The sequence below is a fragment of the Thamnophis sirtalis genome, unplaced genomic scaffold (assembly GCF_051295495.1).
Source record: "Thamnophis sirtalis isolate CommonGarterSnake01/CBP01778 unplaced genomic scaffold, rThaSir2_p1.2 scaffold_12, whole genome shotgun sequence".
In the NCBI taxonomy this organism is placed as follows: Eukaryota; Metazoa; Chordata; class Lepidosauria; order Squamata; family Natricidae; genus Thamnophis; species Thamnophis sirtalis.
In genome coordinates this window covers 55,059,562-55,075,134 of record NW_028261392.1, presented here as the reverse complement: position 1 = coordinate 55,075,134, position 15,573 = coordinate 55,059,562, and the positions used below count along the sequence as shown (strand labels likewise).

The window sequence follows — 15,573 nt, the reverse complement described above, 5'->3', positions numbered from 1 at the left end:
TGGATTGGACACACCTGGTTTATACAGTACCTTTCAGAATATTTTACTGTGTTGGCTTAAAATAAGATAAGATGATAAATTTGAGCAACACATCTTGGTTTCTAACCCAGGACCTTAGCCACCACACCAAATTGGTTTTCATATGTATGAGTTCATTTTATCAATTTTCTGGAAATTTGATCATTATACATTTCCAACCTATAGTATGTAACTAGGCCAGTTCAACTATCCTATCTTATAGCCCCAACAGATCTAGACTATAAAACTCCAGATGACCACTAAGATATCAGCAACAAGCTAGGGTTTTAAATATGTTTTTGCCACCATTTAGTGATCAGCTGGATTTTTGTAGTTTCACATCTAGCAGCCGTGATATTCAGAAATAGTTGGCAAATTTTCTATCCGTTATTTAAATAAATGGAAATTGTATTAGAGTACAGTTGCATTGAATAGTTTTGACTCATTTTTGTGGCTCCGAATATGACTTGTCTCTTTCAAAGGATGATGCTACAACTAACCTTTTCTTTTTCTATTGTGAAGGTTCTGAGCCCATTTTTTGTGAGATGGATAGTGATGACACCTCCTTCAGCAACCAGAGCAACTGTTTCTTAGCAACTACAGAACCTGGTCCTTTACAATCAAGAGTGGGCAATCCCATTGACAACCTGTACTCGATGCATAGTTCCTACTTTACATCTTGAGGAATTTGAGGTCATGAATAAACGGAGTGCTGGATTCATTACAGAAGTCATATGGAGGAAAAAAAATGGGAAGAGGTTTTCTTTTTCATCAGGAAGGCACAACATGCAAAAAAAATATATCACATGAATATTTCATCTATTTGAATGTTCTAAAATCCATTTCTCATTTGGAAAGCTTGGCAAAAACCAAGGAATATTTGAAAGAATAGTTTCAGAACTGTTTTGTCATTGCAAGTCAATTTATAGAAGCAATGCATGGAAGAAAATAAAATATTTTCTTCTGAAGTTAAGATGTATCTAATGTGAATTTCAAAAAAAAACATTTTCTATTGAGACTGTATCTGCAAGATATTTCCCTTGTTTTAAAGTTTGAATTGAAACTATCAATTTTGATGAAGTAAAACATTCTCCCCCCAAATGAATATACTTTTCAATACTCATCATTTTACAATACTTTTTGGTATCGTGGCTTATCATAACTGTTGAAGCCAAAGGAAAAGAAGAACAAGGTATACAAATAAGTGAATCCTTTCACAAGAAATGACAAATCAACAAAAATGAAATAAATAAGTACTGCTAAAATTGTGTTCAAAACAACATTCATTGCTTGTTCATGCAGATACAGAAATTGCAAACTAGAAGCGTTTGAACTTTAATATGTGACAGTTACCATGAAGAAAAAATATTTGTGTGACTAAGTTTGTAATACATAAATTTTGGGGTAAGTTATGTATACTTGTATATTTAAGGCACAGACTTGCCTAATATTGCATCAGGTTTATCCTTAACAATAGAAAAGTACTGTACAACAAAAATAACTTTATTTTCTGTGTGAATCATACTTGAGGAATTGCTCAATGCACAATTTATGGAATGTGAAAATGGATTTTTGTGAACATTGAGCAAGCTGAGAGCCTACCATTCTCATCTGGAGACAATTTGATACTTCCAATTTTTTAGCATTTATTTTTAAATGGTAATATCAGGGTAATCATAAACACTTATGCTTAAAACAGAACTTCATTAAAATCAAGAAGACCATTGCTATTTTCTATAATGGGATTTGGACTTCCCTTCTGTGAGAAAGCACTACAGAAAAATGAGGCAAGACTTACGTTAAAACAGCAATACAGGAATTGTCCTGCATTTAAATCAGTGCAATTTTCAAAGCAATGGAAAATTTTCAGACTCCAGAATATTCATGTTGTGGGGATTTAAGTTTCATGGAGAACTTAAAATTTTACTATTATCATTGATTAAGGGCAACATCTGACTTCAAACAGCTATCCTCCATTACTACTGGTAATTATCTAATAAGAGAAGGGAAAGTTAATTTGACAAAGCCCATTGCAAACTGAAGATTGACAAAATGTATATGCAAGCCCAAGCCTTCTTGCAGAGTTTAGAATCCAGCTGAAATCCATGGGTCATAAAAGTAATTCTGTAATTATTCCAATTTTCAAACTGTGTGAAAATGACAATGCTAGAGACATTCAAATATATCAATAGGAAAATGATAACTCCTCTCCAATTATTAATGAACTGCGTAGGAATGGGAGGGTTGTGACAGTGGAATAGATAGGTAACACTGATTGAAAGCAAATAAATAGGCAGAAGTGCAAATGGTTCCTTGGGACGATTTTTTTCTTGACATCAGCAGAAATTCCTTCTCTCTTCTTTCCTATCTTATTCAGTTTTCTTTACTTCGTATCTCATCACCGAATTTTGTTTCTTCTTGCCATCTCTTCCCTGGGTATTTGCTCTTTCTTCTTCCTCTGTATCAGGGCTGTCAAATTCCCAGCCCTTGGGTCAGAGGTGCCACGCGCTGGCCATGCCCACATGTGGTTTAGCGAAGGGGAAAAAAGTCCTGATACATTATGTGACACCGCTGTGACGTGGGTTTGACACCCCTGCTCTATACATTCTGGAGAGGGAAATGCTTCTGTGTGTGATTCTTTGTTGTATAAAAGATGTCAGAATAATTTATTGTACAATTGGCTTACCTTATCGCTATACCAAATATTAATGCATCTTTTTGTCATGCCCATTTTTGGAGAATAGTTTCTGACAAATGTATACAGATATACATAAATGTACACATTACTGCACTACTGTCATATGCACACAGTTATTGAAGCGGGGGAATCTCCAGAATTGATATTAGTAAATATTAAATCCTTAGCTGAACAATAAAAGAAGTTGGGTTGCAAAATATTTTTGTCTATATTTACATTTTCTTGATTGGGGAACTAATCACCATGAACTCATTTATTTTTCTTTTGGTGTAAATAAAGTGCACAAATTGGAGTGGTAGATTTTCATGTAATAAATGTAACATATCACCATTAGTATGTTGTAAAGCTCCACTTTACAGTCATAACATGATTTCACAGTGATTGAAGTTAAAATACCATGAGCCTGTATATATAGAATAGTGAATAAACCAGCTCATTAAGGGACGGCTGAGCCTTTTGTCAGGTTTTGAAGGGTTAATGAAAACAGCCCATGTCTATACACTCCATGGCACCCCCCAAAAGGATAATTTCAGACCAGAGGTGGGTTCCTACCAGTTCGCACCAGTTCGGTAGAACCGGTTCGTCAAATCTACCGAACCGGTTAGAAGAGGTTCCACCAGTGGACCCGGAAAGCAGGCCACACCTACAGAAGAGGTTCCAAAATTTTTTGAAACCCACTACTCTCTCTCTCTCTCTCTCACACACACACACACACACACTCACACAGAGAGAGAAAGAGAAAGAAAGGAAGAAAGAAAGAAAAGAAAGAAAGAAAAAGTGAGAGAGAGATGAAAGAAAAAAAGGAAAAAGGGACAGAGAGACAAAAGGAAGGAAAGAGAGAGAGAGAGAGAGAGAGAAAGAAAAAGAAAACACCTGGCCGGCAAGCCACTCCCACCAGGTCACATGACCGGCAAGCCACTCCCACAAAGGAGGCCACACCCACAGAGTAGGTTTGAAAATTTTTTGAAACCCACCACTGTTTCAGACAGGGGAGTGCAATTCACTGCCCGATTCTGGTGCAGACTTGTCAGCATTTCTTTGCCTTCCTTGGGTCATCATGCTGCAGTGTTTCAATAAGCCTGAATTATTCCAGGTCAGAGATTCCCTACTTGCCATGAGTATCCAGCAGCCCTGAGTGGTAGGCATCATCCTCACCATGGATCTTGTTGAAAGAATAAATTGCTGGTTGCTCTGAAAGGTGGCATTTTGACATGTATGTGCCAGGCATCAAGAGTGGATCTCTTAATACAAGGATGCGCGCTAACCTGTATGACTTGGCCCTGCTCACTTGTATTATAACTGAGATTACCCTTGTCACTGAGCTGGAGTGGGGAGGGGAATTGCTTACAAAAATAAAGCACACTTTGTTGGTAATAACAGTTTCTTGAAACCTTTTGAACCATTTTATAAATGTTTTTAACAACAACAGCAACAACACTTGGCAATGGTTAAGGGCAGGAAAGTTAAAGAAAGAGACTGAGGGATTAATTCTGACTGCACAAGACCAAGCCTTAAGGACAAATGTAGCCAGAATTGAGAAGACAGTGACAGTAAGTGCCACCTATGCAAAGAAGCCGAAGTAACAGTGGAACACCTGGTAAGTTGCTGCAAGAAGACTGCACAAACTGATTACAAACAGCTACCATATTTTTTGTTTGTTTGTTTGTTTTTGTTTATTTGATTTATATGCTGCCCTTTTCCCCCGAAGGGGACTCAGGGCGGCTCAAAATCAACTAAGGGAGGGGGATACAGACAAAAAAATTAAAACAACGCGCAACAATACACAATTTAAAACACACAACAACCATACCATTCGAGAAGGGGGTAGAAGCTTTTAAGCCCCAGGCCTGTCGGAATAGCCAGGTTTTAAGGGCTTTGCGGAAGGTCTGGAGGGTGGTGAGGGTTCGAATCTCCACAGGGAGCTCGTTCCAGAGGGTCGGAGCAGCCACAGAGAAGGCTCTCCTCCGAGTAGTCGCCAGTCAACACTGGCCGGCGGATGGAATTTGGAGGAGGCCTAATCTGTGGGATCTAATCGGTCTAGAAGAGGTAAATGGCAGCAGGCGGTCTCTCAAGTACCAGGTCCAATACCATGAAGGGCTTTATAAGTGACGACTAGCGCCTTGAAGCGTATCCGAAGATCAATAGGCAGCCAGTGCAGCTCACGGAGGATAGGTGTTACGTGGGTGAACCGAGGTACACCCACGATCGCTCGCGCGGCTGCATTCTGGACAAGCTGGAGTCGCCGAATGCTCTTCAAGGGCTGCCCCATGTAGAGCACGTTGCAGTATGACAAAGTAGCAACACTGGTCCACTGGAAGATCTGTAAGAAATATCATTTGCCTCTAAGCAAGAACAGGTGGGACCATAAAATAGAAAAAGACATACAAAATGAAGAAAGTAAATTGCTCTGGGACTTCAGAATTCAAACAGACAGGCACCTGCCACATAACACCCCGGACTTAACAATTGTCAATAAGAAAGACAAAAAAGTCTGGATGTGGATGTGGCAGTGCTCGGAGACAGCAGAATAAAAGAGAAAGAATTGGAGAAGATAACAAGCAAGGGTAGTACCAATAGTAATAAGAGCCTTGGGTGCAATCCCAAAACAACTGGAGCACCACTTGAACACCATTGGCATTGACAAATTCACCACCAGTTAATTGCAGAAAGCGGCTTTACTGGGAGCAGCTTCCATCCTGTGATGATATCTGTAACACCATCAAACATCCAGATCTGCCTATCCCAGGTCCTTGGTAAGGACTCGTTAAGTAGACAAAAATGCCAAACCCAGTTTGAACATCTGGCTGACTGTGATTATGATGATGATGATAACAACAACAACAACAACAACAACAACAACAACTGCGCCGTTGCCGGTCCCAAGCCCAGATGAGAAAGGAGGAGGGTTGGGATCAGGTTGGCAACCTGACCCCATTAAAAAAACCCGCCAACCCATATAACATGGTAAAAGAAACGAATACAAATTCTATACCGCATTGGTCGTCACGTGGGTTAACAAGGGCCGCGGCGGATGTTGAGGTCCCTGGGCATCCATCGACAAGTGGGCTACAAGTGGACCAGCCAACAAAATGACAAAAATATAGTGCAGATGAAAATCGTGCCATAATGGCCTGTTATTACAACTCAGAGCCAGAAAAAAGAGGCTATTTAAAGCAAATGTATGAATTATGGAAACAACAATGTCCAGATTCAAATGTTAGTGAACAACGACTAGCAGATCAAAGGCGATTTATTATATGGAATAAAGTATTTAGTGAAGTTGAACTTGAGGAAATTCAGGCAATTTGCAAAAATAAAAAAACAACATCACAAGCGGAAACAACCAATACTTAAGACACAACTAAAGACATTGTAGTAGAACTCCCAGAAGAAGATGTCGGGGAGGAAATAAGAACACTACCACCAGAACCAGATATCATTGAATCAACTGATGAACTAACTCAAAAACAAAAGAGGAAAGGCAACATTTACCATCATTAAAAACTGTGCCTAAGAAAATTTTGGCCCCTATTATGAAAATGGTTAATGCAGTGCTTTCAACAATCAAACTGGGATCCATCTTGGAAACGAATCAGTTAATGTACAGTGCAGCTGTAATAGTCACTAAAGAACTAGGCATTAAAATCAAAGCACCTAGTCACACAATGGAAAAAGCATCAAAGCCAAAGTGGAAAATCCGATTAGAACAAAAAGTCAAAAAATTAAGGGCAGATGCTAGCAACTTAAAGAACATGCATGAGCAACGGCTTAAAAACAGCAAAATCATAGATCAGCTAATCAGAAGATATAGATTGGATACAAGAAACATCAATGAAGCTGTAGAGATTGTAAAACAGCAGATAACAGCAACAGCTAGAAAAATAGAAAGATATGAGGCACGAATCATCCAATATAAACAAAATCAGCAATTTTGATCAGACCAATGGGTATTTCTAATAAAAGTCTTAATGTGAATGGTGACACCAAAAGTGAAAAACCAGAAAAGCAGGCCACAGTTGAATTCTGGAAAGAACTGTGGAAAATGCAAAGGACTACAATAAGGAAGCAAAGTGGATACATGACTTTGAGAAAAGCATTGGCAACAAGCAAATGCAAGTGTTAGAAATAACAACTGAGATGGTCAAAAATTGAGTAAAAAAGGTAAAGAATTGGACATCACCTGGAATGACCAATTGCATGGTTTCTGGCTCAAATATCTGACCGGTTTACATGCAATATTGGCCAGGCAACTGAATGAAATTTTACAAAATGTTCAAATTGATGAATGGTTGACAACTGGAAAAACATACTTGATTCAGAAGGATGCAACTAAAGGAACAATACCTGAAAACTACAGGCCAATAACATGCTTGCCAACAACCTTCAAATTACTCACAGGAATTATTGCAGATACCATTATGGATTATTTGGAAACAAATAACATCTTGCCAGTAGAGCAAAAAGGCAACAAAAGAAGGAGTAGGGACACAAAAGATCAGCTCCTAATTGATAAAATGATATTAGAAAATTGTAAGAACAGGAAAACGAACAGAGTTAAGAAAATTTTGAAATCTAAATTGAATGGTGGAAATACAACCAAGGCCATAAATACCTGGGCAATACCAGTTATAAGATACACAGCTGGTATAGTTAACTGGACACAAGCTGACAACGCACTACAGTTTACATCCACGTGGTGATACTGATAGAATATACCTGCCCCGAAAATCAGGTGGCAGAGGATTATTACAAGTGAAGCAAACAGTTGAAGAAGAAAAACATGCACTGGCTGATTATTTAAAAGAAAGTCAAGAACATCTATTAATCGAAGTAAAGAACAAAAATCTACTGAAGGCCCAACAGACGAAACAAGAATACAGAAAAGATGTGATAAAATCAAGAATGGAGAGTTGGCAGAACAAAGCACTGCATGGTCAATTTCTGGAAAAAATAAAAGATAAAGTGGACAGTGAACAAACTTGGTTATAGTTAACAACAGGTACATTAAAGAAAGAAACAGAGTCACTAATCCTGGCTGCGCAAGAACAAGCTATCCGCACAAATGCCATTAAGGCCAAAATAGAAAAATCCTCTGATGATGCCAAATGCAGACTTTGCAAAGAAGCTGATGAAACTGTTGATCACATACTCAGCTGCTGTAAAAAAATCGCGCAGACTGATTATAAATTGTGGCACAATTCAGTAGCACAAATGATCCATTGGAATTTGTGCAAAAATTATAATATTAAAAGAGCAACAAACTGGTGGGAACATCAGCCTGAAAAAGTCACCGAAAATCAGATGGTCAAGATCTTGTGGGATTTCCGTATACAAACCGACAAAATACTGGCGCATAATACACCAGACATCACACTGGTTGAGAAAAATAAGGTCACAATCATAGACATCGCAATACCAGGTGATAGCAGGGTCGCCGAGAAGGAACATGAAAAAATCGCAAGATACCAGGACTTAAAAATCGAAATTCAACGACTATGGCACAAACCAGCAGTGGTAATTCCAGTGGTAATTGGCACACTGGGTGCTATTCCAAAAGCACTGGAATTACATTTAAAACAGTTAAAAATTGACAAAATCACCATCAGTCAAATGCAAAAAGCCGCACTGCTTGGATCTGCACGCATATTACGAAAATACGTTACGACGTCCTAGGCCCCTGGGTGGGGCCCGACTAGTAACCAATGCCAAATCCGGCGAAACAACTGGCCGCTGTGATACAATTGTACAACAACAACAACAACAACAACAACAACAACAACAACAACAACAACAATAATAATAATAATAATAATAATAATAATAATAATAAAGTTTATAACTAATGAAGAAGTACTGGGTGAAGTTGAAATTAAACGAGGCATTTTCCAGGGCGATTCCCTTTCACCTCTACTTTTTATACTCTCAATGCTAACCCCAACAATCATTTAGAAGAAGATGAACTATGGATACGAACTAGCAATGAAAGGACTGAAAATTTCACACTTGGTGTACATGGATGATTTGAAGCTATTTGGTAAAACAAAAGCTGAACTGAATTGGAATTGACAAATGTGCAACCAAAATTTTCCATTTTCCATTTTCCAACAGCTTAGCAGAAGGAAAAACACTCCTATCTATATATTGCTGTTTTACTGTCTATACCTTTATAATATAACATGCCAGATTTTTATGAAATGCAGGGTTTTGGAGATATCCTTATTTAAAACCTGATTTTAAACGGTCTGTAATTCCTTTGCTTTGGGATAAACTGGCATAATATGTGCAATGATAGTAAATTTTATGTATGAAACTTCTCATTCCAAGTTTCCAGTAAATAGGACAGGGAGATTTTATGTGTATAGAATAAGCATTTGTAATGTGATGGTTGACACTCTTGAATACAGTGGAGACTATTGTTGCCAACTGCAGATAACAATTATTTGTGGGTCCTTTTCATAAATGTCAGCTAGCAATAAATATGAATAAGACACTGTTCCACAGCCACTCAGGAAGAGAAACTGTGTGTGACAAAGTGAACGATAGGCAAGAATCTCTTTCAGGGCCAGCTCTTCCCCTGCCTTCCACTACATGATGCAGATTGGGATTTAATGCTGAATTTTCTGAAATTGATCATATTGATTCATTGCTGAAAATGAATCAATATGATCAATAAATCCAGCCTTCTTTCCTTCCTGCATTCACCACAAATTTCTTTGTGGCATGGGAATATCATAATACAATATAGTCAGTCCTTGAAATACAACAGGCCAATTAACAAACATTCAAAGTTGCAACATATGACCTATTTCAAAGTTATGACGACTGCAGTGCTCTTGAAGTCATTCACCCTTATGACCAACCTTGAAGTTTTCTGGTTCTCATGTTGGGGAAGGAGGGCAGGCTATAGGTCTCTGGCCTGCACAGAGCCACCCAAATGAGGCTGCCATTTTATTTGACAAGGCAGCATAATGAAGTAATTTGGCCATGCACTAGCAAACCAAACACAGCCGCCATTTTGTCCCGTCAGGGGATAAAATGGCAGCCGCCAGACAAATTGCTTTGTTTTGCTGCTTTAATTAGGTCTGCAAAGGACTGGGCAGACCTTGTTAAGGCAGCAAAATAAAGCAGTTTGTCTCCAGGCTGGTGAGGAAGAGGGTGATTGGCTTGGTGGGGTGGGAATTAGGCTTAAGGCCTGAGGGGACTGAAAAGGCTGGGAAGCAGAACACAAGGTGTTAGATCGGCGGCAGGAAAGGAAAGTCCGAGGACTTACGAGGCTATTACACAAGGCATCTCTGGGAGTGGGGGGAGGCCTTGGGAGGGCCGGGCAAGGTGGCCCTATGCCTGTGCTTGTGCTAGGTCTCCAAGGGCCTCTCCCATCCCTGTTGCACCCTGGGCTCCACTTAACAACTCAGCAGTTGTTTAACAATTCATTGGAGAGAGCAAGGATGTGTGTGTTTGTGTGTTAGGTGAGATGATTCACCTAACAACCATTATTATTAAGACATGTGACCCTAATGGGCAGGTTCCATTACAATCATATCTCAAGGACTACCTGTAGTTTCAGAGAAACAGATTGGGATGAACTTCTAGAAAGTCTAGAATTAGAGTGAAGCATTATCCCATTGATTCTAACATTAAAACAGGTGTGCATTAATCTCACTCTAATTGGGTTGAAACCTATAAACACATACACACAAAGTTAGAATCTTCCGCATGTTCCATACAAATCTGAAAATAATAATGCACAGTGATGTTTTTTTGGTATTTTCACTTTTTCTGTGCTTCCCTTCGGTAACTATTTTCTCTACAGAATAGTTAACATGTAAATATGGGGTGCTTTGAGTCTCCACCAACCACACAGCCCCTGCCTTCTGTTTCATCACACCAAAAACATATGAAGAGGAAGGGTGGAGGAGGGCATTCTGACCTTTATGTGTCAGCTGTAACATTGAACAAAGACTCTATTATTTCCAGAAACTGTGTAATAATCATCAGGAGATCAGATGATCAGGTAAGGATGCTGATTAGATGCTTCTGAAAGGAAGGAAAAAGCAATCCTTTCCTTTTTTAAAAATTGCTATTATATTAATTGAAAAATTATAGAGCATCTAACCAAAAGATAGAACGGAATGAACCAGAAAATAGCAATAGACAAAGTAGAACAATCCCATGTGGGTGGATTTCTGTATGACTGTTTTCACACTACTAAGAATATGTATTAGATAATTACATAGAAAGGAGTATTCTTCTTTCTTAGGGTCCATTCAAGAATTTGAGTGTCAGGAGTTCTAGTTAATGATTTTTTTAAAATCGTATGCTCCCCTCCCCTCCCCAACTCGCTTGCCTGGGATGATAATAATAATAATAAAATAAGTAAATCATATGAATAAAAAACAAAGACAGAAAAATAATAGGGAAATAAATATTTAAATTTTTAGTCATACTAACCATATATTTTACGCTACCTCTTAAGAATTTGCAGCCCAGGAATGAAATCATTTGAATTCATCTCAGTGCCAACCCTAAAGAGGATCTGCAGACTAACTGGATATTTTTCTGGTTAGATATGCTATCTGAGGATCAAAAATCCAAAACAAAATTTCACTTTACTGGAATAGAACTTTGCCTTGGGACTTAGTTGAGTATAAAAATTATGTAAGGCAGATTGATGTCCTTGATCTCAGGAAAACAGAATGTCTCAGGAAAACACAATGCATTATGCAAGGCAACCATTTTGCCTCTTAAAGTTTCCCATTTACAGAAGGACTGAAAATATTGCCCATGGCCACTCATCTCCCAGAAAAGGTGAGCACCAGATGTGATCTGTGGACTTCGATCTCTGTTCACTGTGCACAATTCATCATGCACACTGGTTCCTGGATTTTGGCACAATAGAATCATAATATGAGTGGAAAAAAATCTATTCACAGATTTATATTTGGCACCATATTGATCACAAAAAAATGAACATAGAGACTTTCTGAAAATAACAGTGTTGGAAGAAATATCCATCTGGTTCAGTTCCAAGCATGGAGAAACACATTGGAAGCATGGAGGCTTATTGGAAAGATGGTTTATTGATGAAAAGGCCATATGGGTTTTGTTCTGACCCTCTCCTCCATCCAGTAACGAAAGCCGAGACAAGAGTAAAATGGAATGTCTTTTAATAACAAGACCAGACTCTCGGTGGCTGAAAGCCAAATAATCAAACAGATAAGGACTTTGGCAGCAAGTGCAACAAACCTTGGCAGCAATGCAAACAAAGTCTGGCAGCAATCCAGCCTGCCAAGTTTTTTATAATCTGGAGAGGAGCTTAATGACCATCAGCTGAGCGTAATTACCTCCTGTAATTAGGTAGTTGTTCTTGACGCCGAGTAGCACTTCGACGGCGTGCATCCCGGAACAACTCACTGTTGATTTCTGGATCACTCTCTCTTGTCTCCTCCCCACTGATCCAAGGCTCAGGCGCCAACTGATGGCCAACCAGTCTCTCTGCGCCTGCTCGAACCCTGTCCAGGATCCTTCACATCCTCCAGGGCCGACTCATAGGGCCCCTCGCTGTTGGAGTCTGGTGGCAGCTCCAACGGCTCCTCCCGGGCCACAACAGGTTTGAAGTCCTGGGCAGCTGATCACGTGGAGTTAAGGATGGTGGTTATTTATACCTTCTCTCGGCCTTGCCTTTGAGCTTCCTGTTCCTGTGCAAGAACTGTATTCTATTGGCTGTAGTCGGACTCCCACGGGGCCATGTGGGGTCATGTTTGTCTGAATCAAGTTTAGTACATCCAGGATTTTTGAGGCCAAACTGAGTTTAGCCATTGTGCAACCCAGGCTATCAATATTTTTAAATTCCACACAATGAGCCCTGGAACATCTTCTAATAAGACCACCAGTATACCATACTCAGCCTTACTGGGCAACTGTGCAGTATCATTTGTGAGTCACGATCAGGATTTGGGGTTTGGAGAGCTCTTTTCTGCTACTTCTTCAGTGAGGGAATTGCCTGAGGGGGAATGCCACCTCTCCCATGGAATTGGCAGAGAGGTATGACTGCTTGGGCCTTAGTGTCACAGAGCAAAAAACCACCTAGGAGAATCTTTGTCCACACACCAGGTAGGTGAAGGGAATTGCCTCAGCCTGATTCTGAATGGTGTGTGTGTGTGTGTGTGTCTGTATGCATCTACTTTTACAAGACAGGCAATACAAACATGCTGGACAAATTTCCCTCCCACCAGACAGAAATCAAAGGTTTTCAGAACTTGCTGTGCCAACCACTCCTAAATTCAATTCCTCCATGAATCTATTTAACTGATTACAGCATAAATGAGACAAGAAAGAAAACCTTACAATGAATTTCCATCCTCCCCCATAGTCCTTCCAGCTGTCTTCTGGGAATTGAAAAGAGTCTTTTAGTTCATCTCATAGTTCTTTCTTTCATGTCTTCTGGATGGCATTAGGCTTGGCTTGGTGGTAAGGCTGGTCAGTCAGGTTTTGGGAAGGTCTGCTCCACTCTGGTTGCTGTGATGACTTTCTAGTGGATGGCTGGATCTAAATCCAATTCTCTGGCTCAAATGAATGGAAAGCCTCCTCTGGAGGCAGCATCTGGGTCAGTGTGATCTGCTTCCACAGGTTGCAGAGTTGTCTGTGCAGGGCTGAAAGACATGAGATCAAGCCCCCCTCCCCCCTTTGTGGGTGATCCTCCCAAGCAGTCTTTGAACTCAACACTCAAAACCTCTTTAAAACCCTAGTTCCAAATGACCAAGGTCTGGAAAAACTCACCCACAGACTCAATGGCTCTGCTGCCAGCAAGGGAGGTTTACCCGGGTCAGGTTAGCTTGGAGTCCCATCTTTGGGTGCCAAATTGTTGGAAGAAATATCCATCTGGTTCAGTTCCAAGTGGGGAGAAAGACACTAGAAACATGGAGGCTGATTGGAAAGATGGTATATTGATGAACAGGACAGCATGGGTTTGAGGTCCTGGGCAGCTAACCACATGGAGTTGAGAATGAGGGTTATTTATATCTTCTCTTGGGCTTGCCCTTGAGCTTCCTGTTCCTGTGCAAGGACTGTATTATATTGGCTGTAGTCAGACTCCCATGGGGCCATGTGGGGTCATGTTTGTCTGAATCAAGTTTGATTGAAGCCTAGGGGTGGTGATTCAATGTCCCCAGGTGATTGTGCCCATGGTGTGAGCTCTGCTAACAGACAATCCTATTATGTCCTGGAGGGTCAGGTCTTAATCCCATCACCCTAGAGCTGAAGGTTTGAAGGTTTGAAGGTTTATTGGGATTTATATGCCGCCCTTTTCCCTGAGGGGACTCAGGGCGGCTTACAACCACAGGAGAGGGGGGGTGCAAGGTCAGAAACAAAACAATATGTGAACAAACAAAAAGATGATAAAACACAACTTTCATTCAACAATCAAACACTCGGGCGGGTAATTGGAAGCCTATCCCCAGGCCTGCTGGGAGAGCCAGATCTTGAGGGCTGCGCGGAAGGCCTGGATAGTGGCGAGGGTACGGATCTCCATGGGGAGCTCGTTCCACAGGGTCGGGGCAGCAACAGAAAAGGCTCTCCTCCGTGTGGTCGCCAGTCGGCATTGACTGGCAGATGGGATTCGGAGGAGGCCCAGTCTGTGCGATCTGATTGGTCGATTTAGGGAGGTAATCGGCAGAAGGCGGTCTCTCAAGTACCCAGATCCACTACCATGGAGTGCTTTAAAGATGGTCATCAATATCCTGAAGCGCACCCGGAGACCAACAGGCAGCCAGTGCAGCTCGCGGAGGACAGATGTAACATGGGCGAACCGTGGTGCGCCCACTATCACTCGCGCAGCTGCATTTTGGACTAGCTGTAGTCGCCGGATGCACTTCAAGGGCAACCCCATGTAGAGCCCATTGCAGTATTCCAGTCTAGAGATCACAAGGGCTCGAGTGACTGTTGTGAGAGCCCCCCGGTCTAGGTAGGGCCGCAACTGGCGGATCAGGCGAACCTGGGCAAATGCCCCCCTGGTCACAGCTGACAACTGGTGATCAAAAGTCAGCTGTGGATCCAGGAGGACTCCTAAGTTGCGGACCCTATCTGAGGGGTATAAATTTTGACCCCCCAGCCTAAGCGTTGGTGTATTAGCCAAATTATTGGGGGGGAAGCACAACAGCCACTCGGTCTTATCCGGGTTGAGTACCAGTTTGTTAGCACTCATCCAGTTCTTAACGGCCTCCAGGCCCTGGTTCATCACGTCCACCGCTTCATTGAGTTGGCACGGGGCGGACAGATACAATTGTGTATCGTCCGCATATTGATGGTATTTTATCCCGTGCCTCCGAATGATCTCACCCAGCGGTTTCATGTATATGTTAAATAGTAGGGGGGATAGGACCGAACCCTGAGGTACCCCACATGTTAGGGGCCTCAGGGACGATCTCTGCCCCCCGACCAACACCGACTGCGACCTGTCCGAGAGGTAGGAGGAGAACCACCGCAGAACCGTGCCTCCCACTCCCACCTCCCGCAGTCGTCGCAGAAGGATACCATGGTCGATGGTATCGAAAGCCGCTGAGAGGTCAAGGAGAACCAGGATGGACGCATAGCCTCCATCTCTGGCCCTCCAGAGATCATCGGTCAATGCGACCAAAGCGGTTTCTGTGCTGTAACCAGGTCTGAAGCCGGACTGGAAGGGGTCAAGATAGCTAGCTTCCTCCAAGGCCCGTTGGAGCTGAAAGGCCACCACCTTCTCAACAACCTTCCCGATAAAGGGAAGGTTGGAGACAGGACGAAAGTTGTTTAAGATGGCTGGATCTAACGATGGCTTCTTCAGGAGGGGTCTCACCACCGCCGTTTTAAGTGCGGCGGGGAAGTGC

General features: G+C 41.5%; 1 protein-coding gene and 1 pseudogene across 1 annotated transcript in view; both read left to right on the top strand.

Moving 5' to 3' along the window:
* Positions 1 to 1,121, top strand: part of LMX1A (LIM homeobox transcription factor 1 alpha) — a 71,382-nt gene extending 70,261 nt beyond the window's left edge. Inside the window, exon 8 of the mRNA XM_087726297.1 lies at positions 541 to 1,121. Coding sequence (XP_087582423.1) covers positions 541 to 701 — 161 coding nt within the window. The 3' untranslated portion in view covers positions 702 to 1,121. The remainder of the gene's footprint in view (positions 1 to 540) is intronic.
* A 2,652-nt stretch (positions 1,122 to 3,773) lies between these two features.
* LOC148043350 (uncharacterized) lies at positions 3,774 to 8,389 on the top strand (annotated as a pseudogene).
* The last annotated feature ends 7,184 nt before the right edge of the window (positions 8,390 to 15,573 follow it).